Raw genomic sequence first — 26,316 nt, forward strand, 5'->3', positions numbered from 1 at the left:
TAGCGAACCTCTGACGAAAACCGGAACTACAATGTGCTCGGCGATGGAAATCAATTTGACACGCCTGCAGGAGCTCGACAATTATTACACGAATACACCGTCCTTTTTCCAAATTTGACACATTCAAAAATAAATTGTAATATAAAATAAACACTGCATACAGCGCCCCCTTTTTCTGTATTTAACTTTCATGATTGAAAACATCTTTTTTTTCCATCTCTTACGTTGCGTGCCTCAGTGGATATACTGGATGGAGACAAGCAAAGGATAGTAAGTGCGACAGCCGTGGTTTTTACTGTGCACATGACATATTATGAATCAAAGTACACATAACAGTTTTCCAATGTAGGGAGTAAAAGTAAAAAGTCATGCTGACTTATAATCGATAATAATAATCGATTTAAGCAAGATAAGGAGAGAATCCGTCTTTGTGATATTTCCAATACTGGCTTGTCTGAAGTTGCCACAGAGAAATCTTTTTCTCTGAAACACACGCGCACACACGGGGCTGTAGTTTGTTTTGATTAGCAAGAGGAGCTGCTGATTCCGTGTCACAGAGGGCAGTCGCTTGCTCCTATTGTGGAGGATCAAGCGTAGTGCTCCTTACAAAGCAAAGTGCAGCTCCACTACTATGTTGTTGCTGTCAAGTAATGTGAACTGAGCGCACTTGAAGCTTTCGCGAAGCCCCCAAGTGACGGCCTTGTAGTCTCCATCGCTGCTGCTGGTGATAAAGATGCTGAATTATTATTGAACACGCCGCGACCAGCACAACGCGCGTTTCAGCGTTCTTGAGTGTTATTTTTATTTTATTTTTTTTGGTACTCACCGGCGAGTCCCAGTTTGGCTCCCGATTCCCCCAAAACGCACATCGTTCGCGAGTGCCGCTCCCTGCACTTTGCTGATAGAATGGCAGGCGTATTGGAAAGACTCGGAGGGGTGGAAAGGAGGAGGGATGGGGGCGTATTTCTTTAACAGCCTCCCTCACGTGGGAGGGGTCTTTGACGTGACGTCACGCCCACAAATTTAATCCCGGTTCACCGTGGGGGGAATTTAGGCATTTCTGGGAAACGGCCCAGTTGTTTTTAGTTATTTTGTGATGCCTCCATTAAAAAAAGAACAGGTGATAATTTGTTTTATCAATTGCTTCAACCATCAACACTTTGATATCTTATATTGTCGTTTCATTTTATCAGTGTACTGTAGTGAACCTTTATTTATCCAACTGGATCATTAAGAAGAGTTTCTTATGTAAAACTTTGATCTGGTCCAAGAGCTTCACATGGAAATGAACCCTAAAAACAACTGCACAAAAGAGCCACGTACATAAAGTCAAGTACACAACTATCATCCATCCATGCATTTTATCCGCTTATTTTCATGAGAGGCATGGGTTTGCTGGAGCCTGCTGATCCCAGCTGTCCTTAGGCAGTAAGAGGGCTACACCCAATTGCAGGGCACACAGAGACGAACAAACGTTCGTCCTCACATCACACAACGGGACTATTTAGAGTGTTCCATTAACCTGCCAAGCATGTTTTTGGAAAGTGGGAGGAAACTGGAGTAACCAGAGAAAACCCACGCAGACACGGGGAGACTCCACACAGAACCCTGCACCTTTGCACAGTGAGGCAGATGTGCTAATCAAACAAGCAAAGCATTTAGATCTGAAATGAAGTGTTAAGATCCGGACAGAATGTAATCAACTGAATGCAACTTTCTTACTATTTTATTAAATTACATGACGTAGATTAAGGAAACTTGAACACCTGAAAAAACATATATTTTAAAATATTGCATGACAATTTAATTAAGAACGTTAAATTATATTTGAATACGCTTTTAATTTTTATACTACAGTACTCCAATTGCAGCAAAACGATTGCAAATCAGTGTTATTTTTAAAAATTGTTGCTCAAGAGTACATGCTAGCTGTGTTAGCTGTTGTGCTAACTGGTCAAGAATCAATTTTGGTTATTAAAAAAATAATAATATAACATAAAATATTCATGTCTTTTTCAGACCCAAACACCCATCTGCTTTTAAAATTTAAAGCTGATTTTTAATTGTGCTTTAGTGAATTTGTTGTGTATTGTGCATTGTCAAGTATGCTGCAAATCGAGGGGGAACGAGCGCAACCATTTTTTGTTCTTTTTTTAATACGTAATATAATGGAGATTTAAGAAAGAATAATCTGAATCTGAGTGGTGCTACGTTACGGCAGAAGACATGAAAAACAGAAGAGAGGACTTGCATCCTATCCTTTCTGCTGAGTTATGTAGCAGTTTTTTCCTCCTCCTCCTGATGGCGAGAGAAAAGTTTTTGTAAGCAGGTTGCACGTGGTTTGAGAGACAACTCGAGCATCACGAGCAAGATTTCAAATGTGTCTGTGATGAAGTGAACGCTTTCACATTATCACAAAAATAAAACCATAGTTTAAAAAAGGATCATTTAAAACCCATTTCTTATATTTGGTATGCAACCTTGTTCTCAAGAGGTTCTCAAGAGCTATTTTGTGTTAGGAACCACTTTTACTAAAGCGACAGTTTAGTCTCTGTCCCTGCATGCTTAAAATTTACACAACAAGTGCATGCTCCTGAATTTTGGACATGGATTGTTTAAAGTTTCATGGGGTGACACAAAATGTCCTCCACTTTTAAAAGAATAACCCGTGTCAGAAAAGAGTGGACAATGAGAGCTGCTGGCTTCAGGAGCAAGATTTGAGTGCAGGGTACAGTATTTCAGTCAGATTCACACTGTACAGTATGTTTACTGTATTCCTTCCATATCTAAATTGCCGTTACGAAATTTGGGGAAGAAAAAAGAACTTTTTTTAAAAAACATTTTTTTAATGAAATGCCAGAGAATTTTAAGAGAAATTTAAAGTGAAAAGATGCAATTGTTCCACGAGGCAGATCAACCAATGCCAACAGACACATGTCAGAAAAACACTAAAGTCACATACCATTTGAATAAAAAGGAACAAAACTGGGAAATTAGCTCCCATGATACTCATGCAAAAAATGAAAATCTGTGTTTTTAACTTGGTTTGATTTAAATCATGTATGTACGCCATATCCATGGAATTGAAAAATCTGCATCCTCCTTACCAGAATTGATCAAATATTAGTTTGTCAACAAATAAAACCGTTTCTTATGTACCATGCAAGGGCCTAACTTCATCAGTTTTGCTTCCTCCTTTTCATTTTTAACTAACCGTTTGGAAATCTCCCTCGCATATTTAGAAAAAATGTGGAGACTTACCCTCTCAGTGGCAGTCATGCACTGCAGTTTCATTTGCTTCAGGTAGGTGGCAGTCAGGGGCATGTTGTAGTCAATCTGGTCAGCGACCAGAGAGGTTGGACGGTCATTTTCTAAAAAAAAACACACCAAAAAAAAAAACAATTAGTCAAGACTACAGTAAATATACTTGTCTGAAAGCTGAACTATCTGATTCTTGTACATTACTTACAGAAGAATCACATGAGACCAATACAAATCAGACAGCACATTTAATGAAAACGAAGAAGAAGAATACATACATAAATAAATACATACATAAATGATGCCAAAATATAAACCAAGGAACACTGGAAATCTTAAAATGGAAACACAATGTCAATGTTTTAATAGGTCCTTTACTCTTAAAACCAGATATAAATATAGATACAACTCTCTCAACAACACACAAAAATGGGCTTTGTGTTTGAAAATGTATATTTGCAAATATAAAACATTAAAAAAAACACTGTAAGGATATCTTAATGATATTCCTTTTCAAGTGAACCCAGATTGACACCGTGGAGAACTTTGAGTGATTCACATATCGCTCAACACAGCCATGGTCTTTTTTTGGGGTCATCTTTTGAATGTGATATTTATTCTCTTTTGTACCATCGAAGAATAATGGAGACTATTGTTTGGTATATGGGTGTGTGTTTTCTTGTGTGTTTGTCTTTTGTTATTGTTTTTAACAATGACATGACGTTCTTTTGGTAATTCATTCATTCATTTTCCGATCCGCTTATCCTCACAAGGGTCGCGGGGGGTGCTGGAGCCTATCCCAGCTGTCTTCGGGCAGTAGGCGGGGGACACCCTGAACCGGTTGCCAGCCAATCTTAGGGCACACAGAGACGAACAACCATCCGCGCTCACACTCACACCTAGGGACAATTTAGAGCGTCCAATCAGCCTGCCACGCATGTTTTTGGAATATGGGAGGAAACCGGAGCACCCAGAGAAAACCCACGCAGGCCTGGGGAGAACATGCAAACTCCACACTGGGAGGCCGGCCCGAGCTGGAATTGAATACCTCTGCCATGTGAGGTCGATGCGCGAACCACCAGACCTTTGGTAATTCTGTGACCAAATAGAAGTCGTATCTCCCCTCAGATGCCTCAAGTGGAACAAGAGGTCTGCAGTCCCCCAGTTGTCCACTCGGGGGAGTCTGCCATCATAATTGCTGCTCCTGAGCCTCTTGAGTCTTTATTACAATATGTTGCATCCATCCATTGTCGACAGCGTTTTTCCTTTCTTAGGGGTGAGTTGGAGCCTATCCCAGCTGATTTGAAGCATGAGGCTGAGTATTCCATGGACTGGTCACCAGCTAATTCCAAGCCCCAAGTAGACAAACGATTCACACCGAAGAACAAAGTACTCCGTTCACCAAAAAATATTAAATATTCAAAATGTGCATCATGTTATTTGCTCCAATTTTTTTTAAATCTACTACAATACATTTGTTAAATGCAGCTCAGTTGTATTTAATGTTTAAGTACAATACACTTTGTAATGTTAATATATTTGGTTGATGATTTTTTTTCTTTCAAACTTTGTCGTCGGCTAAAAATATGGAACTTAATGTGCAATAATGTTGTTTTCATCAAAATTTAAGTGCCATAGTTTTTTCTACTATTAAACACAGCGTGAATGTTCAAACTATGCCTAATTTTACAGCAGCTTAAAAAAAAATCCAACATAGTACATTTGCAAGGCAAAGTTCTGTTGAATTTAACTGGTACGAGAGAGCAGCGTTTATGCCTTTTTAACTGTTTGTTTTCTAAATTTTGTGTTGGCATAATTGATATATTTGTAACTTTTACGTGGAGTACAGTTGTTTTTTTTTTAATCGTTGTGTTGTTGTTTTTTAAAATTTTCCTTCATTTAATTGGTGTTCATGCTCATGCTGTGTTTATTTTTCAATATACTACATTTCTATTTACATTTCAATTCAGTTCATTTGAATTACATTTTTAGGAACAATATATTCCATTCAATTTATGTGATATGTTTATTTTCAAGGAGTTAAATTTCACTGATCGGTCCAATACTTTTACATTTAATTAATTGGTTTAAATAAAATAAATTATATATTTAAGCTTGTTTATATTGTGCATAATGTTACAATGGCTTAAACGTTTTTATGTGTGTTTGTGTGTGTGATTTTTTTTTCCAGTTCAATGTATTTCATTTTCAAGTAAAATAAAATCTGCATTTCATGTTTTAATGTGTTTATTGTCATTTATTTATTTTTCTGTGTAACTTTTATGTCCAATAAATCTTAATTGAATCGTCAAGGGTTTTTTTTGTTTAGTTTTTTTCAAAGGTAATGCTTGTACTGTGCATAATGTTACAGTGGCTTCAACTTTCTAAAGTCTAGTTTAATTGTATTTCAACTTTAAGCACAACAAATCAGCCTTTAATCTATATTATCAATTTATTCTTGAAACATTTACATAATGTATATTATCAATTTATTACAATAACTTTTAGGAATTATAGGCTCTGGCTGTGTTTGAATGTTGGTCATGATGGTGCTACTTGGAGAACTAAGCCTATGTTTTGTGGTGTATAAAGTGCGCCCTTAAAGGTTGATTTTGAAAATAGCCCATCAGTTAATGATGTCTCTCGAGTGAGCAGGCCATGCACAGGTTGTGTTACCTTTGAACTCTGCGGTGCTGGGGTTGATGTGCATCCTCTTCTGACACTCGCCGCAGCTCATTAGGAAGCGAGTGACCGCCTCTCGAGGCAAGAAGGCGTAGGTCTCCGCTATCTGTGGCAGAGGATGGACATGAAAATGGCATCGAATGTGTGTCAGTTCAGGTTGGTTTTTTGTGTGTGTGTGTGTGTGTGTGTGTGTCAAAATGCGACATCAGTGTTGTCGCTATGTGCCGTGATTATCCCTCCAGGTGATCGTCTCTTTCATGCCGGCAGAAGGCCTCAGTCTAGTTGCAGCCCTGATCCGTATTTTTGCTCTGTTTACAGTTGCAACATTCCAGGAATTTTCAAAATGGAAAACTTTCCATAGGAATGCACTAGTGAGTGACACAATGGTAGGTTGGCTCTTAATAGGAACCCTGGAAAGTGAAAATAAAAACGTGTTATAAATTGGCCAAACCACAGAGAAGAGTGCTGTTACGATCCTGCCGAATTGGAATGATTAAAAATCTGCAGTACTGTATGTAAAATGGGGCTTCAAAATAATGAAAATCAAGCCGTTATAGGTGCTGGAACCACATCCCAGTGAATTGTCAATTAAGTACCACTTCAATATCCTGGAAAAAAGGATGCGAGCACCTTTTTTGTGCCGACACGTAACGACATGTGGGTGTTGCCAGATTATGTACGCTTAGAGCCAATGTTGGAATACATCCCACGGGACTTGGGTGCTTATACATATATATTGAACATGATAATAACAATAATAAGTTCACTGAATTGATTTCCACAACATTATCACTGATCTGCTGTTTGTTTGAGACCAGCAGACAATAAACAAACAAACCAACCAAACCAATCTTGAATAATGTATTCAGAAACAAAGTCGCAATTGACTTTATAGGGTGTTTAACCATAAATCTCCACCTTAGTGTTGGTGTCATGCTCAGCCTCACCCCCGCCCCCAACCCCTCCACCACACACACCCTCGCTCTCCAGCGCCAACCTCCTCTCCTTGTCCCCTCTGGCGTTTCCCTGGAAAATGCGACCTTCACGAGACCACGGAGAGACAGCAGGGGTGCCCACCCCCACCGGGCCCACCACTGCTGCCACTGCTCCCCATCCCCTTTGCCCCCTACCCCACACATGCACACACGCATGCGCACACACACACACACACACACACACACACATCACGGCCCCTTGAGGCAGCTGAGAGGGAAAGGCCACCCAGAGGAGCGTGCTCGTCCCAGAAGGCCACAGTGACAGTTCCATATTATGCCCTGCCCCACTGATGCTGCCTCCTCAAAAGGGGACACACTATGAGACGTGACAGGACCTCTCTACAGGGCAGGGGCACAAGTAGAAATTGGTTTCATTTTTGGGGGGGCAGGAGGGGTTCCTCGGGGGAAGGGGGAAGGGAGGGAGGTTTTCCAAAGTCCTGCAAAACTGTCCAACACGGACACAAAAACACAAGGAAGCTTATTTTTGTCTAATTCCACTCAGTCCGGGCATCAGAAGCCACACGACGGCGTTTGTGGGCTTGAGGTCAGATTGTCTTTTGTTCTCAAGGCAGTGGTCATGTGACACATCTGGCAAAGTTGGAAACGATTGATGCTAAAAATTATACAATGCGTTGCCAGTGCAAAAAGAAATAAATAAATGATGTTCTTGAAACAGAAAGGACCCTCCTGTGGTTAACTTGTTTAGCCACTCATCACTTTATCATCAAATGAAACTCCAAGGAAGTGTGATAACTCACCGCTTTGTAGGTCTTCTTCTGGCCCGCGTGTTTGGGGGCCCGGCCAGGGTCGGCGCCAATCTCCACATGCATGGCATAGATGATGTCAAAGAAGTCTTCCACCACAGCCACACGCTTCAGGGACGAATTATCCTGGGCTGAGTTGCCGTCCGAACACTGAAACAAACGTACAACTCTACATTAGTTTCATGCAAATAATAATTGTAATTGACAGCAAAGTAACTACCGGTAACTTTTGAACATTTCTGAGTACCATCATTCCTTCAGATGGACACACACCCGTACGGGTATGTTATCCCAACACCCGGCAAGAAGTTCTCAGAACTTGTTACCATTTTTTGGATGTCATTATTTGCGCTGCTCACCAAAAATCAAGAAGGTCTCGCAAGTGGATTTGCCCTGAAATGGGTCCGGGTGAGAAACAAGGAAACGGCCGTAAATCAAAACAAACGCGACTTTCCAGATGTGTTGCAGTACTTTCCCCAGACGGCGACAAGTATTTTCCACAGCAAGTCTTGTTGGCCACATCACCATTTCAAAATACTCACCTCGGACACACTTTGACAGTATCAAGATGATCAGCGTACTTTTTTTCTTCTTTGTTTGTTGTGTCAAGCGAGAGGGAGGTCTTGGTCTCACACCAAGGAGATATTGCGCCCTGCGCTATATCTAGCACTGCCCACTTTGACACAAAGAGCGAGCCATCGGTGAGCCAGGGCTGGACTGGTACAAGAAGAAAGAAAAAAAACAATATTCCCTGGATTTTGCCTTAGACAGGCCAGCCCACACGCTCAAGCACCTCCACTTGTTTGCAATCCTCTCTGTAAGTGAGAGGTCATTGTATGTCATGACATCCACAGTCAGGGTTATAAGAAAATTCATGCAATCTTGTGCGCAAATAATGGATATACTATAATGGACATCAACTGCAAGAATCACACATTCTTGCCTCAAGACAGATTCTTATCAAATTTGTTTTCAGACCTGAGTCCTGACCACCCCTGGCAATCACGTAGCTCCGGCACTGATGTTGATTGGTTCAGTTTGCTGTCTATATTGTCAAATGGATCAATGGGATGGTCCTGCTAAATTGTGAGCTGGTCTCTTGGGGTAAAATTCAGGGAAATAATCATTGAATGGCACCGCATGGGCCCCAAAGTACGCCGGCTCACCAGGGATCTTCCCTGTATGGCAGATGACCAGTCCAGCTCTGATCCCAGCTGACGTTGGAAGCGGGACATAGCCTGGACCGGTCACCAGCCAAAGCAGGCCCTAAGGCACACAATGGCTCACATAAGTGGGGACAGTCGTATCAAGGCTTTCAGCCGGAGAGGTCGCAAAACATCTCGTCTCCACACCGTTTAAAAATAACCCGTTGAAGACCAACAGTCCCTCCCACCGTCCACCACCTCTGGCAGCTGTCCTGCCTCCTGCACGGCTGACCCCGTCGCCATAGAAACTGCAACTGATTTCTCTCGGGCAGGTGTGCTGGGCACAGGGTCACGTGATACACCGTGGAAGTGGGATCGCCAGGACAACCGTCTCCATCCACCGCGTCACATGCTGCTCGTGTTTGCAGAGTTGTTCCTAATTGTCATTGCGTGGAACCGTTTCAGCATCCCGGGTAGCAGTTAACAGAAGGCCTGGATGAGAAATTAAAGAATTGTGATTTTTGCAATTGTAATTGGGAATGATCTCGACTTGTAAGAGGAGCCTCCCAACCGGAAAAAGTTGTCCCATGGCCCTGAAGGGAGCACCATGATGTCCCTCCTTCCCTGAGATTTGTGTGCTGATCCCAATTTGTGACATTTCTTGGTCCCGTCCGGACGGACGGTCGTGCACTGTTTTCTTACGCCTCGCCGCTGCCCTCCCCCTTTCCTTCTCTCTTCTTGCTCTGGCTCTCCCAAGTGCGAGGTAATGATCGTTGCCATGGCAACTAAAACCAGCTCACAGAGCGGGTTTGTTTTAATCCGGCCCGCCCCGCCTCTTCCGAGCCACTCTCCCCTGTCAGCATGGGCTAAATGTAACGCTAATAAATGAAATAATAACAACCCTCCACCTCATCATTGCAGCTACAATCAAGCAAGGTATCATCACGGTAAGCCCCCCGCCCCACCACCGCCCCAACCCGCTCGTATCGCCCCTTTCCCAGTGTCAACATCACCAGCGCTACCGCTGCTTGGGACAATGGTGTCAGGTCCATTCACGCTGGATTTAGATAATCTCATACAAGTGCGGGGTGTGCATTGCACCCACAGCACTGCTGCATCTCTGCTGAATTCCTCCGAAATTCTCCAAGACGGATGTTTGCAGCACTCGCTGGGAAGGACACAAGCATATCTATGAAATAAAGGGCTTCGCAGCGTTGCTTTCACCACTTAATCATTCAAAAAAAGGATTCTTGCTTTTCATTTTTACTCTATAAATGTCTAGTTTCTGTCTAGTTTTTTTAACAACGAATCAAATCAGATTTATTCACTATTTCAAAGTGGCAGTCTGAAATTCGAAGGATTTCAAAGTTTCACAAAATCTCGACACAATTGATCGATTGTTTATATCAATTATCAAAATTATCTGTTGATTGTTTGCATTGTTACACCTCCATTTTGATCATTGTTTATTGCCATTACTCAACTTTCTTGTCTAAACCCTCTCATTTCACCCTCTCAACAGTAAGTATTCTTCCATTTCTGTTCTTCGTGAACGCAGAGCAATTATCATTGTACTGAGTCACAATAAGATATTTGCAAACGTCTGCTCTTACTTTGGAAACAAAGGATCACGACTTTTGGTGATTTTCTGACAGATGTTACAAATCAAACCAGGAACTGAATCATAATCCATTTATGGAAGAAAAAAAAGCCCATTTCATTCCAATACATGAACGTTTGCAAATGATAACGTCGAATTGACTGGCTGTCAACAGACTGAACATTCGCCACTCTGGTGTTCACTGACGCCATCAGTTAAGGACAGCGTGTGTTTTGTTGCCGATTCTTCAACAAAAAGATTGAAAGTAGACAAGCGGTCCTCAATCCAACCACCTGTGGAGGGATTACTGTATGACAGTAATCTGGCAAAATATATATATACATATATTTTGCAATCGACTGTATATGCAAAATAGATTGCTGGACGAATCAATTCTAAAAAGAATCCAACTGCAGCTCTAATCTAATTTTATTCTTTCTGGAGTGTAATAAACACCCATTCAGGAGGAAAAAAAAATATTGATTTGTAACCTGTTGTGTGGAGGTAAGAAAACAAACGCAGTTAGCCACGGCGTCAGACTCGTCAGCAAGTGAAGGCCGTCTCGAGCTAAAAGCTTCCAGAAGAGAGTCAACGGGGAGTGAAAGATTCACCCCTGAACACATCCTGCTTCAAGTGTGCGTGTTGGTGTGATCGACGCGCGTTCAAGTACAGTACACGTCGGGCGGGGGAGAGCTGCAAGCATCTCGGAGGAGAACAGCTGTTGAATGGAGCCGCAACAATTTGGCCACATCGGCGGCGGCGGGGCGTTTTAAAGAGCAAAGGAGACATGTCAGCATCCCTAAACGGCAACAAGGCATCATGAACACGCCGCAACGCTCCTTTCCTACTCGGCGCTCTCGCTCTTTCTTTGTAATCCCGCAGGACTTTGCTCTCCTCCCCAGCCACTGTACGACCAGCCCCCATCCTCGCGTCGGCTCCCTGTCCCGCAACAAACCGCTCTGTTGCTAGGAGACTGGAGGGTTTGAGTCGGCCGCCCCCACCCCCGCTGGCAGTCTCACGCACGCGCACACGCAGAGCACACGAGTCGCCGATGACGAGAGAGGAGCGGTCCTGCACACGGGCGGGCGGGTCAGGAGGAGGGGATCTTGACGGGAGTCAGCCGGGTCACAAAGGCAGGCGGGCCACGTGAGCTGCTGGACGAGACGCGGCCCGCCAAAAATGAGCTCGACGGCCATGCAAAAAGATCCCATGCCGGGGGTTTCGCGGCGAGGGGAGTTTGCGCTCTTCCCCAATCTTACGGTGGTGCCTTGAGATTTAAGTGCCTTGGCGTAACAGATTTTCCAGGTATGAGCCATCGCTAGGCCGATATTTTGACTTGCGTGAGCAGCACAAAAAGTCAGATACGAGTACGCTTCAGACACCTTCCCCAACACCTCCAGATGGCGCCAGCAAACTTCACAGTATCCGGCCTCCATCAATCCGCATTGGTTTCCTTGCAGTGGGAGGACAATTTAAGTTGGTGACGCTCATGCGCTGGCTTGCCAACTGCCAGTGAGCATTAGGCCAGGGGTGTCAAAGGGGCCACATTGACAGTTGATGTTCCTGGGAGGGTCGTGACTGCGAAACCATTTAAATGATTAATCGCCTCCTCCAATTATTACACGTACAGTGCACAACAAATGTATGGATAACTAGTTCAAATAGGGAATTGAGAAAAATGGATTGCGCAACTATAAGAAGAGGTGTGGTAACAATAAAATGCTTGCATTGAGATGTTCATCCATCTCTTAATTTTCGAATGAGCTTATCCTCACAAGGGTCGGGGCCATGCTGGAGCCCATCCCAGCTGTCATCAGGCAGTAGGGGGGTACACCCTGAACCGGTTGCCAGCCAATCACAGGGCACACATAGACAAACAATCATTCACTCTCACGCCGAGGGACAATTTAGAGTGCTCACGAAACCCACCACGCATGTGTGTGGAATATGGGAGGAAACCGGAGTACCCGAAGAAAACCCAAGCAGGCACTGGTAGAACATGCAAACTCCACACAGGAAGGACGGAGCTCGAATCGAACCCTGCACCTCTGCACTGTGAGGCGGACAAGCTAACCAGTGGATCACCGCGCCACCCTTGTGTAAATATAAAACGTAAAAAGATGTGGTCGGCCAATTCTGGCCCCCAGGCCTTTTGCTTGACATCGGTGCATTCGACACCGCCCTGTTGTGTGCTCACATTTCCATGTTTGCATGTTATGTGGAGAGTCAGTGGTATTGCGGTGTGTAATACTGCTGAGTGCAAAAGTTCCTATCAAAAATGGACGTTGGTCTTTTAGGGGTGCTAGACGTGATACACTACATTCCAGTGTTTTGAGATGGTCACGGAGCAAATTAAACTCCCCGGCCACCACTGTGTGTTTATGACAAGCTGGTACTCTATCAAGTGTCGTAGTATCAGAGCGTTTTTATGAGCCCGAGTACAAGTCCAGACTGACTGTATCGTATCGGTGCAATAATATGCACGTATGCATGCTGGTAAAAAGCCCTTCATCACTACTCGCGACTTGTGACAGATGATCAAGAAGTCCGTAAATATCAGTTAGCTGATGGACATGTAAATGAGACAATGGCGGGAAGCAGTGTGTGCACAACTGATGAATAGTGGCAGGTTAAGGTGCATATGACAACAAATGGGGATAAGAGAGTATTAGCCCCCATCGATTTTTTTTTCTATTCCTTCATCGCTGCCCGTTCTTTTTACCATCATCTTCTCCCTTCTGCCTCTGCTCACAAAGCTTGTCATTAAATCTACATTAGGTGCAGAGAGCTCAAAGCCGCTACCCTCTGTGTGTCTGCGTGTGTTTGTGTGTGTGTGTCTATCCCATGATGAACATTCTTTGATGGTGTGTGTGACACTCCCATTACCTTACGGGACCGGCGCTCCTCCCGCCGGTCCCGGGACTGGCACCGCTCTTGTATGTAAATGAGCCGCACGCCCATGATCCCGCAGTCCATTTCCGCTGTCTCACTTTGTCAAATTCAGTCCCGGGAAAAGTATTAAAAGGTGTGGCTATTGTATTAAAAGGTATTAGGTGTGCAGGGGGGAGATTATTGGCAACTTAAAGAGGTGTGTAAGTGTGTGGGTGCGTTAGGAGCGGAACTCTGGCTGTCTCCCACATAGGAGGGAGGCCCCCGGGCCAGTTAAAAATGGTGTTAATTTCTCCTCCTATGGGAAAGCAAAGAGCGGTCTCTCCATGGCAACAGAGAGGGTGCTGAGGAGAGGAAACGCCGATCAGCGACCCCCTCTTTGTACCGGAGTGCATACGAGCACAAAGTGGTGAGCACACGTGTGGCGTCTGTATTTGGACACGGGCGCATCTGCATCTCAAGTCACCACAGTGGGGATATTTCGAGATGAATACAACAACAACTGTGCCTTGAGATAAAACTTGAATTTGTTCTGTGACCAATACTGTCTATTTCGATTGAAATTAAGGTCATTGCTGTTTCATCCATTCCAGTATTCCTCACCTATTAAAAAAACAACAACGTTATGTTTGTGGTTCAATGAGGATAAACAGCTCTCTTTAATTTTCTACTTTATAAAAACATAGAATAGGAACATAATTTAAAAGGATGTGAATAATTTAACGATGCACGCTTCGTGATTTAATGCTGTAATTCAACTCGTTGTGTTGCTCCTTCTGGGGTGCCCACCTTTGCCAGCGGTATGGCAAACAAAAAAGAATTACAGCGGATCCCTGCATAAGCATATGTGTGACTTAACACTTGCAGATTGTCTTACTCGCAGATTGTTTCATAATTTTTTAATATTTTTGGGGGGGGGGCATAGGTGGGGGGTTACCAACCCCAATTTTCAAGGGGCCGTATATCCCCATCTCCTCAGTTATTTTCAGGGTTATATTTTTTCCAATGCAATTGAAATGGACATTAAATCTGCACAGATGTTTTGCTATTTGAGGCGGTCCCTTGTAGTTCTTGTTCTTGTAGTTCTATGTTGTAATAATGCACCATTTCCATATATGATAAAGAATAAACAGTATGCTTGTGATTACTTACATTATCCTCCAACATGTATTGCTCCACTGCTTGTGTTCAAATATCTGTTGCTTAAAGGTTTCTAAAGTCATAACTTTCAATGCTAACTGTTAGCATGCCAGTAATGTTTTGTTGTCCAGTTATGCTCCGTCCGAGCACAACCTTCAACACCTTCATGAAATCTGCACTCATGACACAACAAGTGGATCCCAATTGAGCAACTCTGTAATTCTTGTTTGGGGTATCCAACAGTGGGAAGCCCTTCACGTGAGGCCATGTGGCCTGCTGATAAGTGCTGCCAGACAGCCATCAAACAAAAAGTGGGAACAAAAGGGCAGGAGATTCTAAATACACACGAAAAAAGGTATTTATGCATATGCTGTGGAATAATAGGGCCAGTATTCTTTTGACTGTGTGGCCCTTTCCCCGAAAAGATGGTCTCTCAGGGGAAGTGTGGCCTAATTAATCAGATAATAATGATGATGTTCCCCTTCTCGGTTGATGCCGAGGTGCAAACATCTCCAGTCGTCTTTTCAAGACCCGAGATGGTTAAGAATAATAAGCTTTTCTGCACAAAGACGACATCCCCATGAAGTCTTTTATTTTGTAAATTGAGGGAGGCACGACCCTGAAAACCCCACGTCGGCCTGTTTGATTGTCTCTTGTCCATTCACAAAATAAATGATGAAAACAATCGTCACAACAACAACAAACTGTAGAGTTTTTATTATTGATTCGTTTTGGTGATAAAATAAAGCAAAGCACCCTTTTCCCATTAAGACTTCAAGTCATGGTGAAAAGACTTTACTTTTGCAAACAACAGCTAACAAAAGATGCAAGCATATGGGTCATTTTTATATCATTTTAAATAAAATAGAGGCCAATCAATTTCATTCTGGAACTCTATTAATTTGACTGATTTGAGGATTTGCATTATTGGCATATATATATATATATATATATTTTTTTTTTAGAAAGATTTTTCAGACTGTTAATGACAAAAGATATTGATGACTATGCATTTTTCATGAAAACTAACACAAATGCGTCTTCAGTGCTCCACTTTTTGCTTTTTAACAAATGCCACTGAAGCTGTCTTTGCCGTTAAGGCCACTAGAGGGCGCTTCATTAGTGACCTGTGAGTTTAAGGGCCAGGATGTGGCTGCCATTTTGCATTCACACGTTTGTAGACATCATAAGAGATGCTGTTCTGTTCTGGGCAAAGTAAGATATTTGAAAGAGCGTCAGAACAATTATGTATCTTTAACATTATTTTCAATGTGTAACTACAAGAGTGTACTGGCTTTAATGAGTTCATTTCCGTACTTGTATCTACAAAGTTTGAAGTCACGTCAATTGTAGAATTTACATGTTTGCCGCAAAACCGTTTATGTCTTTACCATTACGAAAGACGTGGATTATGAGTTCAAGCAGGGCTGTTTGAGTATAGGACAGACTGAACAATATGAAACCAAGGCACTATAAATTTTTTTTTTAAATTAAAGGTTAAATTAGGAAAAAATAACGTTGTTTCTGTACTGTTATTAATGGAATTTTATGAAAATGATATACGCATGCCCGGATCAAATACATGAACAAATGATTAAATGGTCCGTCAATCAATTGCACTTTACTCGTACTGGATTTGGAGTTATTATTCAAGTTCAAACTAGAAGTGTTACAAATAAAATGTATTTGACAACAGTTTGATCATCATTTTGAGACCTTGTTAACCTTAATATTTCAGGCTCAATAGCAAACATTCTCCTATTTCGATGAAAGCATTATCTTTGCGTTTAATCAAATTTAGAGCTGCAACTGACATTAATTTGAATAATTGAGTTATTTGTTTAATTATTTTATCTAATGAAATAAAAACCTTTTCTCAACTTCCATTCCTTTCTTGAAAAACAGGTCATTATTTCCAATTGAAAATGCACAAACATGAATTGATTATGATTGAGTTGCTGATTTCTCTCAGAAAATTGTTGAGAATGTTGATCAAATTGTTTTCCAAGTGAAAGCGGATGTTTCGAAAATTCTTATTTTGATTCAACTCAAAGATCATCAAAAAGATCAAGTGGAGGGTATTTGCTTTTGGGAGGCTGAAATCAGATCATTTGGACAATTTTAAGTTAAACGAGGTCACGAAATGATTTGATTGTAAAAATAGATTCTTAATTTGATCATCGATCACTTGTCGATTAATCGTTGCACCTCTGGACAGATTATTTGATGATGAAAATAATTGTTAGGTGCAACCCTATGGTTAAAACCTGAGGCCTGTCCCGCGGCTTTGCTGCATTGTTCTCTCACCAGAGTCGCCGCGCGGAGCCACAACACGGCCACCAAAATCCGCGGTGACGCAAATCACACATAGTTACAGCTTTCGGTTGACATGGCAACTCAAAGCAAGAGCCCACAACATATTTTTTCTTGATATGTCACCTTAAACTCACGGCTCACGTGAATGCAAATGTATTTTCGGTAGCCTCGCCGCTGCTTTTGTGGGATGTAATTTTGCGGCGCATCTTTGGTGTGCGTCTGGTCGGACCCCCTCCTCCTCCTCCCTAATCAGGACATAATGTGAGATAAACGAGGTTGCTTCTCCACGCTGGGGGCTGCCGGGAGAGCTGCGCAGAAAAGAGGTCGAGACAACACGGACATACAGGCAACTAAGAAGCAGAATCCAGTATGGGGAGTGCTCGGACAGAAGCCTCTTGACGGAGCGGCGACTGTTCGCCCGGCAGCCTTTGTCCCATCAAACACTGAAGCCGCCTTGTGCACTGGGGCGACGTACACAGGAGGCCTTCTCTGTGTGCACATCAGCTACCGTCCGTCCCCGCCCCCACACTCGCCCAAGCCCATGCATCCTCCCGTCATTTGCACGCCCGCCCCCATACAGAAACTTGGCACGGTCCGAAAGCAGCTGCAGCGGGGCGTCCGGAGACACGAGCTCCCCCGCCCCACCCTCCGACCCCCAGCCACAGAGAGGACGTGGGCCTGTGACCATGAACCACGTATGTGTGTGCGTCACTTTCACGCTGGTGTATCTGCAACAAAGCCCAAACGGCAATGGAATGCCAAACGAAATCGCCTTGGAATACTCAAAACAAAATTGCCTTGGAATACTTCAGAAGGCAAATGCATACAACGCAATTCCAAGAGTTGTTTCTTTTGACTCATCAGTAGCTCCTGTTTCCTAATGTTATGGTTCCTTCTTCCGTTTCCCAAGAGCTGCTGAGTCAGACAGACCCCCACACCCCAAAGCCCTCATACGGTATTCGCTCCAAAGTGTGTACACGCTTCTCTGTAAATAAAACACTTTTCTGTCAGACCTTCTGTGGTTGAAAACTGTTGCACCATAAGTGCTCCAAAAATGAGCGAGAGATCAGTAACTCCACTTAAGAGTTTTTCCAAAATCTGAGCCGTCATTACGATGAGATTTTTGTGCTTTGACCTGAAAGCGCAGACTTGAGCACCGTATCGTGGCAGTGACCTCAACTTAACTTATCTCACAATTAACTTGGCAAATCATGAACCTTTCATTACAAAACGAGGGTTCAAGAGTTTAACTGCTACTCCCAGTTTATTTTTGACTCAAAAACTACACAGAAAACAAAGAATTAGGAAGAGAATGGCCTGCTAGCTTAATGTTAACATACAGTATAATGGAAAATGCCACTGACATGCTAAACAGTTAGCGTCAATAATTGTGGTTTAGGACTCTTTCAGCAATGAATAATCGACCGAGGAAATAACAAACAATAGAGCAACACATAGGGGTGTACAATTCATCACATTTTGATCGTTATCATGATTTTGGCAGATATTATTGAATTAACGTGATCCTTGTCAATATTTGCATACAAAATGCAAACTCTGCTGCATTTTAACCGAGCACTTTCTCAAACAGTGGTCAGCCAACCAGCCGGAGGTGAAGGCATGATTAAGGCTTCCTTGAACTGCCGAAATTAACAAGTTGAACGCTCCCCGCAGTGGGAGCCAAAAGTCACTTCAGAGGACTAATGAGGAGTAATGTCAAGAGAAGAAAGTACAGCAAAAAATTGGAGATGAGAAGCTCATGCCCTGAAAGGGATAGGCATTTGTTTGTTTGAACTTGTTTTGGATTAGCAGCATGTAAAGTCAAACAAAATATTAACATTCATTTAGTAAATGTCATTTTTCTATTTACAATTTATTCTAAAACGCTAATCCATTTCTTTGAAAGTCCCATGCTGCACAGACAGCCATTTTTGGGGCGAGGGGGTGTAAAAGTAGTGCAATGAATGCACAAATATTTTCCCTGCCAAAATGAATAACTGTGAGAAATAGTAGTGGTGACATGATTTATGAAAAAAAATTCATTAACACTGGCCATAATTGTGCAGCCCCAGCAACACACATAGACAGATGATGTCGCAATACTCGCAGGCATATATTCTTTATCCATTTGGAAATACTACTCATGCGATTAGAACAAGGGTGTCGAGCACATTTTTGTCGTGGGCCACATTGTAGTTACAGTTTTCCACGGTGGACTGAAACCATATAATTGCTTAATCATCTTCTCATGTTACTACAAATAGTTTTTTCAACTATTGTTCAAGTTACTGTAACAATGTAGTAAGAAAATGCTTGCAATATCTCAACGTTATTAGTCATCACATTTGACAATTTAAAATTTTGGTCCAGATTTGAAGAATATTCATCGAAGTTGACCTTCTTGATTTGCTTTGGTGGGCCACATCAAATGATGTGGCGGGCCAGATCTGGCCCCCGGGCCTTGAGTTTGGCAATTGTGTAGTAAAAGAAGTTGATTATTCATTTTGTGTCGGCATGACCAAATTATGCTGCCCCCCAATGGTGAAGGGGAGCTTATCAGATGGAACCGCACCGTGAATTGCAGTATGTATAATGCCAACACTGCAGAATTCTTTACGTTGTATTTGATTGTGTTATCACTTTATTTTTGATGAAGTATAATGGAATGCTATTTTTCCTTCTTAGAAACATTTTGTTTGTTTTTTAGGGGGAGGTTAGAACAGATTAATGGCCTTTCCATTCGTTTCAATGGCAAGGGATGATTTCATAAATGAGTGTTTTGAGGTACGAGCGTGATCACAGAACAAATGAAAGTCATATCACAAGGCATCACTGTATATCTTTGTTTGTCTCACAATACCAGCGATGTACAGTGACAAGAAAAACATTTAAAGGCCCATAATGAACTTGTGTGTCCACTTTTTGGAACCTTTTTTTCCCCCCCAAATGTGAAATTTGTGCTTTGGCCCAACAAAGGTTAGGAAACACCAGGTGAGAGTTGAGGAGGATTTGTCCCAATAAAGACGGCAGGAGGAAGTTTCATCAAAAGAAAGCTGCACACAAAAGGCAGCCAATACACTCGACGCTTTCCACCTGCCCCCTTGTCCACAGAGGAACATAATACAGCCCCGAGACGAGATGAATACGCTTCCAAAGGCGCTCGCTTAGCCCACGTGGAAAATGTGCATTCACACAGGTGGAGCACCTGTGGAGGGATCTAATACTCCATCAAAATCCACTCATTTGCTCCCTAAGTTGCACCATTATGTCCTCTAGTTTGTTAACAACATGGGCAGGATGATTCCCAGAGGGCGCATTTAAAATGGATGTGGGCCTGAACATGCACCACTTGTACTGGCACAAACATGACATGACTTCCTTTAACCCCAAGGTGCAGGGAGACGTGTAACACCTGACTTTTACTTTTACACGTCACATCATCGGGCACAAACAAGTGACACTCTCTGCCCCTTTTGTTTCATTGGTAGGCCCATATGTGGATGGGCACCAATTAGCCCCAATCTACCTTCCCCTCCCACTTGTGACATGCCGTCGACAACAAAATGCGGCAGATGCCGGTGCCGGTGGAGCACACAGGTGTTGCCAGAGCAACGAGCGCCTGTGAGAATACGAGTCAAGCCGCATTTTGGCCAGGACAATGAAAAGTGACACTCGGCCAACACGGTCTGTACCCGCAGTTCACATTTTCTACTCAAAACGATGTATGCGTTTGTTGTTTTAGCTGGGGCAGGGAAGGTGGAGTGTCGTGAGCACCTCCACCCTCAATCAGCAGGTGATTCTACCCCCCTCCCCGCACACCCCCCTCCGCGCACCCCCACCCTCCCAAAACACACACACACACACACACACTTCCTCTTTACTCCCCTCTAAAGGCGCACCCATGAGAGTCCTAACTGCACCGCGAGAGTCGTGCAGGGTCCGGTGCGAAAGTGTATAATGCCGCACATTGTCAATGTTGGTGGGGCTTCTCGCCGTCACGGCTGCACAACAGCCTCTCAGCATCGCCACCGCCGGCAGGCAGCGGCGTTGCTATGGCAGCAGGGATGAGAGTGCACGGGGCCGCTCGTGTTGGGATGTGCATGCACGGACAAAGTGGAGCGTTATCGCTCGGGGTGGAGATGGGACCGCGAAATGTTGGCGTTTTTTTTCTTTTGTGGAAGCTTTGAAATGAAGACAAGTTGCCGACGGCAACGGGACAGCTCGCAGACGCCACGCGCGCACACGCACACGATCAGACTTTACCGTTGACTTGACCGGGACGTACAGCACGGGCTTCCCCGGAGCTCCTTTCTTGTTGTGCTCTCCCAAAACGTTGGTCCCCACCTGAAATCCTTTGGACTTGACCCAGAATTTGAATTTGGCGTTAATGTGGCTGTTGTCCACGTATACGCCGTCCGACTCGTCGTTTTGCAAGAGGGTCTGCATGATTTTGTTGTATTTCCGCCGGGTGACGGTCTTTGTTTTGCCAGAGTCTCCGTAAGTGCGGAGGCACCAGTCCTGAAATTCAGTGAACATCTCCGCCTCCAACGCGACCGGACTCCGGCTCCGGCTCCTTTTGGGAGCATCCACGCACGCCGCCTTCTTCGTTGCCATTGCTCGCCCTCGCTCCCCCTTCTCGCTCCCTTTCCCTCTCGCTCTCTCTCTCTCTCTCTCTCTCTCTCCTCTTCCACGTCTGGATCCAACAGCCCGGCTAATAAAGAGCACACTTGAGCGGCTTCCTCCTCCCCCCCTCCCGCCCCGCAGCCGCCGCCACCGCTGCCGTCCCACGTCCGATGTGGATCGGTTCGTGTTCCGGGACGCGGTTTGGTTGAGCGCGATTGACCCAGGCCGGACGGACGGACGACAGCACACCTGTTTGCAGCTGCTGTCCCGACCGCAGCGGTGATAAAATGTCACTTCCTCAAATCACGAGCTGAGGAGCAGAGAGCGAGCGATGGGTGGGAGGGAGTGTAGGGGGGGGGGGGGGGGGGGCGTCCTGCTACGGGGCGGTCATCTCCCACCTGTGCGTAAAACCTTCTTCTTGAGCTCAGAGGAGACAAAAGAAGCAACATGCCCGTTTCACTTGCTATCGACCTATCCTTCCGAATCTGACCGGGAAGGAGGTGGGGGGAGGGGGGGGGGGCAGAGTCTCGACCTGCAGAAGGCTGCTCACGTCGTGCGCCTAACGCTCCTCCTCACACCTGTTTGAATGGCATCCGCGCCTTTTCCCCCTTGTCGTCCCCCCAGCGAACCGAAATGTGATCACAGAACCTATCCCGCCACATCCGTACGACGTACGGCTGCAGGACAAGAACACTTTTGCAGACGGAGGGGTTGGCTTTCACCGTCCCGTTGCGCAACAAAGCATGAGTGAGGACGGCTTCTTTGTCTGATTGCAAGACGGGCCTTTGCAATTTAATGAGGAACAAGAAGTGAAAGAAATACTGCCGACTTCGTTTTCCCGTCTACGCCTTTTGGCGTTGTCCTCCCGCAAGCGAATCTCGTTTGTATTGTCAGTCCCTGCACGAATTCAAAACAATGTCCGATTAAGGACGAGAACGCTTTTTATTTTATTGTTTTTTTTTTGGGGGGGGGGGGGGTTGTATTTTCTTTTCTTTTTTTTTAACATAGTCACATGCGAGGGGCTGCTGGCTGAGTCATCTGTCCCGTTGTTGTCCAAAACATGCATGAGGTCCTTTGTTTTATTGCAATAGACAATATGGTACGAGCTTGAATGGACGTTTACAATTCAAACAGCAAACTGAAGGAGAGAAAAGCAGAGGGGGATTCTTGAAATTCACCAAATTGCAACATCTGGCATGCAAAAAAAAAGCATTATGTTACTTTCACTTCAGGCAGGAAAAAAATCTGTTGTCATCCAAGTGTCCCCAAAAACTGCAGTTTTTGGACGAATGTTTTCTTTCATGCAAATCAGTTATTTCACATTCATTTAACTACATGAGTAGTGGCCAATGTGAGTAAATGTATTGTATTTTATTCGATTTATTGTTGAATGAGTGGACAAAACAAAAACTTTAGACAAAGTGGACACATTGCTTTAAGTGCTAAATGCCAGCACTTGTCCGGTACATGAAATTGCATGGCATGCATGGCTCATGTTCGTGTTTGATTAAAAAAAAAAAGTCAAGACATCCCTCGCTGTATTTTCTTCAAATTCACAATTTTCTTCAATTCAATGACTGCAAATCAACTAATGAACTTGATGTCAGTATGTGTGCAGTTGTAATCATTCAAAAGGTAATAGTTGTTTCCAGGAGTAAAAAATGTCATCTCAGGTAATATTTTTCACACGCCAAATAGCTTTACCACGATGTGTCCCAAAAGAAATGTCACGTTGCGCCACATGTTTTCTAAAGATGTCAATTTCTTTTTTGCATCTTTTGGCTCTTTCTACTATTGCTGAGTATGCCCTTCCCATGAAAACCAACACAAATGTGCGTTCGGGCCTTAAGAGTTGCTTTTTTTGGTGTCGCTTCTTTTCAAAAGTCACTCAAGCCGTACTCTCAACTTAGGCCACTAAGAGAGAGCCTCATGTTGTTGTTGCAATACACCAGAGGGGTCAGTGGTCAAAAGTGCCAGGAACTGGCAGCAATTTTGCAGTCCCACAAAAGCAGACAGCAAAATAGATGCTGTTAATTCTGAGCTATTATGAATGTCTTTGTGTTACAATAATTTCATGTCTGAAGCGTTACTACAGACAAATAAAGACAACAGTGGAATGGATTTCAATGTATGCACATTTAACTACAGAATTTGAAGAGCAACCTGTGGAGATTGTGCAACGTGCACATTTATATATTTTTTTAAAATAAAGTTGCACTTTTGTCCTTACCGTTATGCAAGAAGTGTATTTCACTGGCCCGTCACCATTAGCGAAAGTCAGTGGAGGTTCAATCAACAAAGCTGTGGCTGGCAAAATTGAAGTCATTATCGTTCATGATTTTTCCCACGCAAGTGGAAGGAATGTTGTTGTTCAGATGCTGTTTGCATTGGACTGCCATGAATTGAGTGTATTTAGCTCAAGTGCATGAAGAAAAATTGCTGTATTGAAAAAAAGGACACGTGTCTGCACTATGATCAATTCATGACCCATATATGTGAGGAGGAAGCATCCCGCATGGTCTGACTGTTTTTCTCCTCCTCGGGGGTTTTGTTTGTACAGTTAGGCTCCTGTGGGTGACTCCCCCTGGCCTGTACATTACAGGCCCAAGCTGGCGGCAGTGACTGCTGCTGTTGCCATGACAGCAGCTCAGCAGAGTCTCTGCCCGTGCAAAGGGTGTGTGGGATGGCCCGTTCTCGTGGCTCCATCCGCGCTCACAAAATGGAACACTGGACAAAAAGCCCCACCCTGGACAGTGGAACCACCGGCAGATGTCAAATACAGCACTAGCTCTTTGATGCGTGTGCGTGTGGTGATTGGCCGAAACCTGTGCAAGCCATTTCATTGCATTTCATCATTTGGTGTCCAGGAGACTTTTTTGCGGGGGGTCAAAACTGGCCTGGCCCTATAGGTTGTCCATAGGTTGGAGGGTGGGGTGAGGGGGGCCTTTCAAGCCTGATTTTTGCAAGGATGATCTATCATCATTTTATTGAGTCAATTGACTCCTGTCCCGCGTACCACATAACAGTGCAGCTCTGTCTTACGCAAATCTGCATTTATTTTTGAACAGGGTGTGTGCTGAAGAGGCAAGCAGCAGCTCATCCCCCATAATTACGTGCAAGAAGAACACATGGGCCACATTTGGATATGGACAAACATTTGGCAAAACCCGTTAGTTCCTAAACTGGCTGCAATTGGCCACTATTTGCCAAAATGCCAGTAAACGGCGCTGTGGTTCCATCGACAGACTGACTGGTCACATTTTTCCAGGTTGTACTGCTCTCGTCATGGATGGTAGTCAGCAGGCTAAAACATACGTCAATGTGGCGGCCATGTCGGCAGTAGCGATGTTCCCATCTAAGGCAATGCATGGACACATGTGGCCATGTTTGCAGGGGTGACTGTCCCATCAAAGGTAACACTAGTCAACAGAAAATGTAAATCAGAGATGGGTTTATGCATCCATAAACATATTTTTGACGCTGATTTATATGGTTTTGACCATGCTATTTTATAGCTGTGATGTTTCAGAAAAACAATCCACCTGTTGCGAAAGGTAACCCTTAATTCATGAATATGACTGAATAAATACATTACTATATTACATCCATCCATCCATCCATCTTCCGAACCGCTTGATCCTCACTAGGGTCGCGGGGGGTGCTGGAGCCTATCCCAGCTGTCTTCGGGCAGTAGGCGGGGGACACCCTGAAACGGTTGCCAGCCAATCGCAGGGCACACAGAGACGAACAACCATCCACGCTCACATTCACACCGAGGGACAATTTAGAGCATTCAATCAGCCTGCCATGCATGTTTTTGGAATGTGGGAGGAAACCGGAGTACCCGGAGAAAACCCACGCAGGCCCCGGGAGAAGATCCAAACTCCACACAGGGAGGCCGGAGCTGGAATTGAACCTGGTACCTCTGCACTGTGAAGTCGACGTGCTAACCACTGGACTACCAGGCCGCCCACTATATTACATATACAGTAATATTTTTTGGATTGGATACAACTTTATTGTCTAATGTGCATATGTGTAACATACAGCACGGATGAAATTATTGTCATTATATTATTATTGTTATTATGAAAACCTGTGAAAAAGAATGACAGATTTGGACTCAGCACCAAATAAAAAAATATCTAGAAAAGTGTACTAAAAGAAAATGTAAAAGGTTGTTGAGCAAAACATTATCTTAACATCACTGTAAGGACACAGCTCAACTTCCATGCATCCATCCATTTTTCCTTCCGCTTTATCCTCACTAGGGTGGCGGGGGGTACTGAGCCTATCCGAGCTGCCCATCGCAGGGCACACAGAGACAAACAACCATCCGCACTCACACTCACGCCTAGGGACAATTTTGAGTCTTCAATCAGCCTACCCTGCATGTTTTTGAAATGTGGGAGAAAACCGGAGTACCCGGAGAAAACCCATGCAGGCCCAGGGAGAACATGCAAACTCCACACAGGGAGTCCAGAGCTGGAATTGAACCTGGTACTTTTGCACTGTAAGGTCGACGCGCTAACCACAGGACCACCGGACCACCGTGGCTAAACTTATCACTCAAAATTATCCACAGATGTGATTGTTAGTGTGGATGGCGCTTCGCCTCTGTGTGCTCTGTGATCGGCTGGCGAACAGTTTGGGGTGAACACCAAATACCGCCGTAAAACTGCTGGGATTGTCTCCAGTTTACCCCCCAAACCTCGTGAGAATAAGCAGTTTGGAAATGGATGGCTGGATGAATTAAATGGAACAGTCTTACTTAAATGAAAGCAGTTATTTTGTGACCATTGGACATTTTGAATATGGTTAAACAACTATGACATTTGGGGTCCCTCAAGGGTCAGTCCTTGGACCCCTTTGGTTCAATCTGCTTCTTCAGAGATGATCAC

The 26,316-nt window shown here is 44.0% G+C and overlaps 1 protein-coding gene across 4 annotated transcripts in view; it reads right to left on the minus strand.

Moving 5' to 3' along the window:
- nol4la (nucleolar protein 4-like a) overlaps nt 1-21,761 on the minus strand; it is a 39,472-nt gene extending 17,711 nt beyond the window's left edge. For all 4 annotated transcript variants that reach the window (XM_052058045.1, XM_052058043.1, XM_052058044.1 and 1 more), the window contains exons 1-4: nt 21,056-21,761; nt 7,697-7,852; nt 5,938-6,049; nt 3,262-3,371 (exon numbers count right to left, since the gene is read on the minus strand). In XM_052058045.1, the coding sequence (XP_051914005.1) occupies nt 3,262-3,371; nt 5,938-6,049; nt 7,697-7,852; nt 21,056-21,406 (729 nt within the window). In that variant the 5' untranslated portion in view covers nt 21,407-21,761. The remainder of the gene's footprint in view (nt 1-3,261; nt 3,372-5,937; nt 6,050-7,696; nt 7,853-21,055) is intronic.
- Between the last annotated feature and the right edge of the window lie 4,555 nt (nt 21,762-26,316).

This window comes from Hippocampus zosterae, chromosome 2, assembly GCF_025434085.1.
Source record: "Hippocampus zosterae strain Florida chromosome 2, ASM2543408v3, whole genome shotgun sequence".
NCBI classification, from domain to species: domain Eukaryota; kingdom Metazoa; phylum Chordata; class Actinopteri; order Syngnathiformes; family Syngnathidae; genus Hippocampus; species Hippocampus zosterae.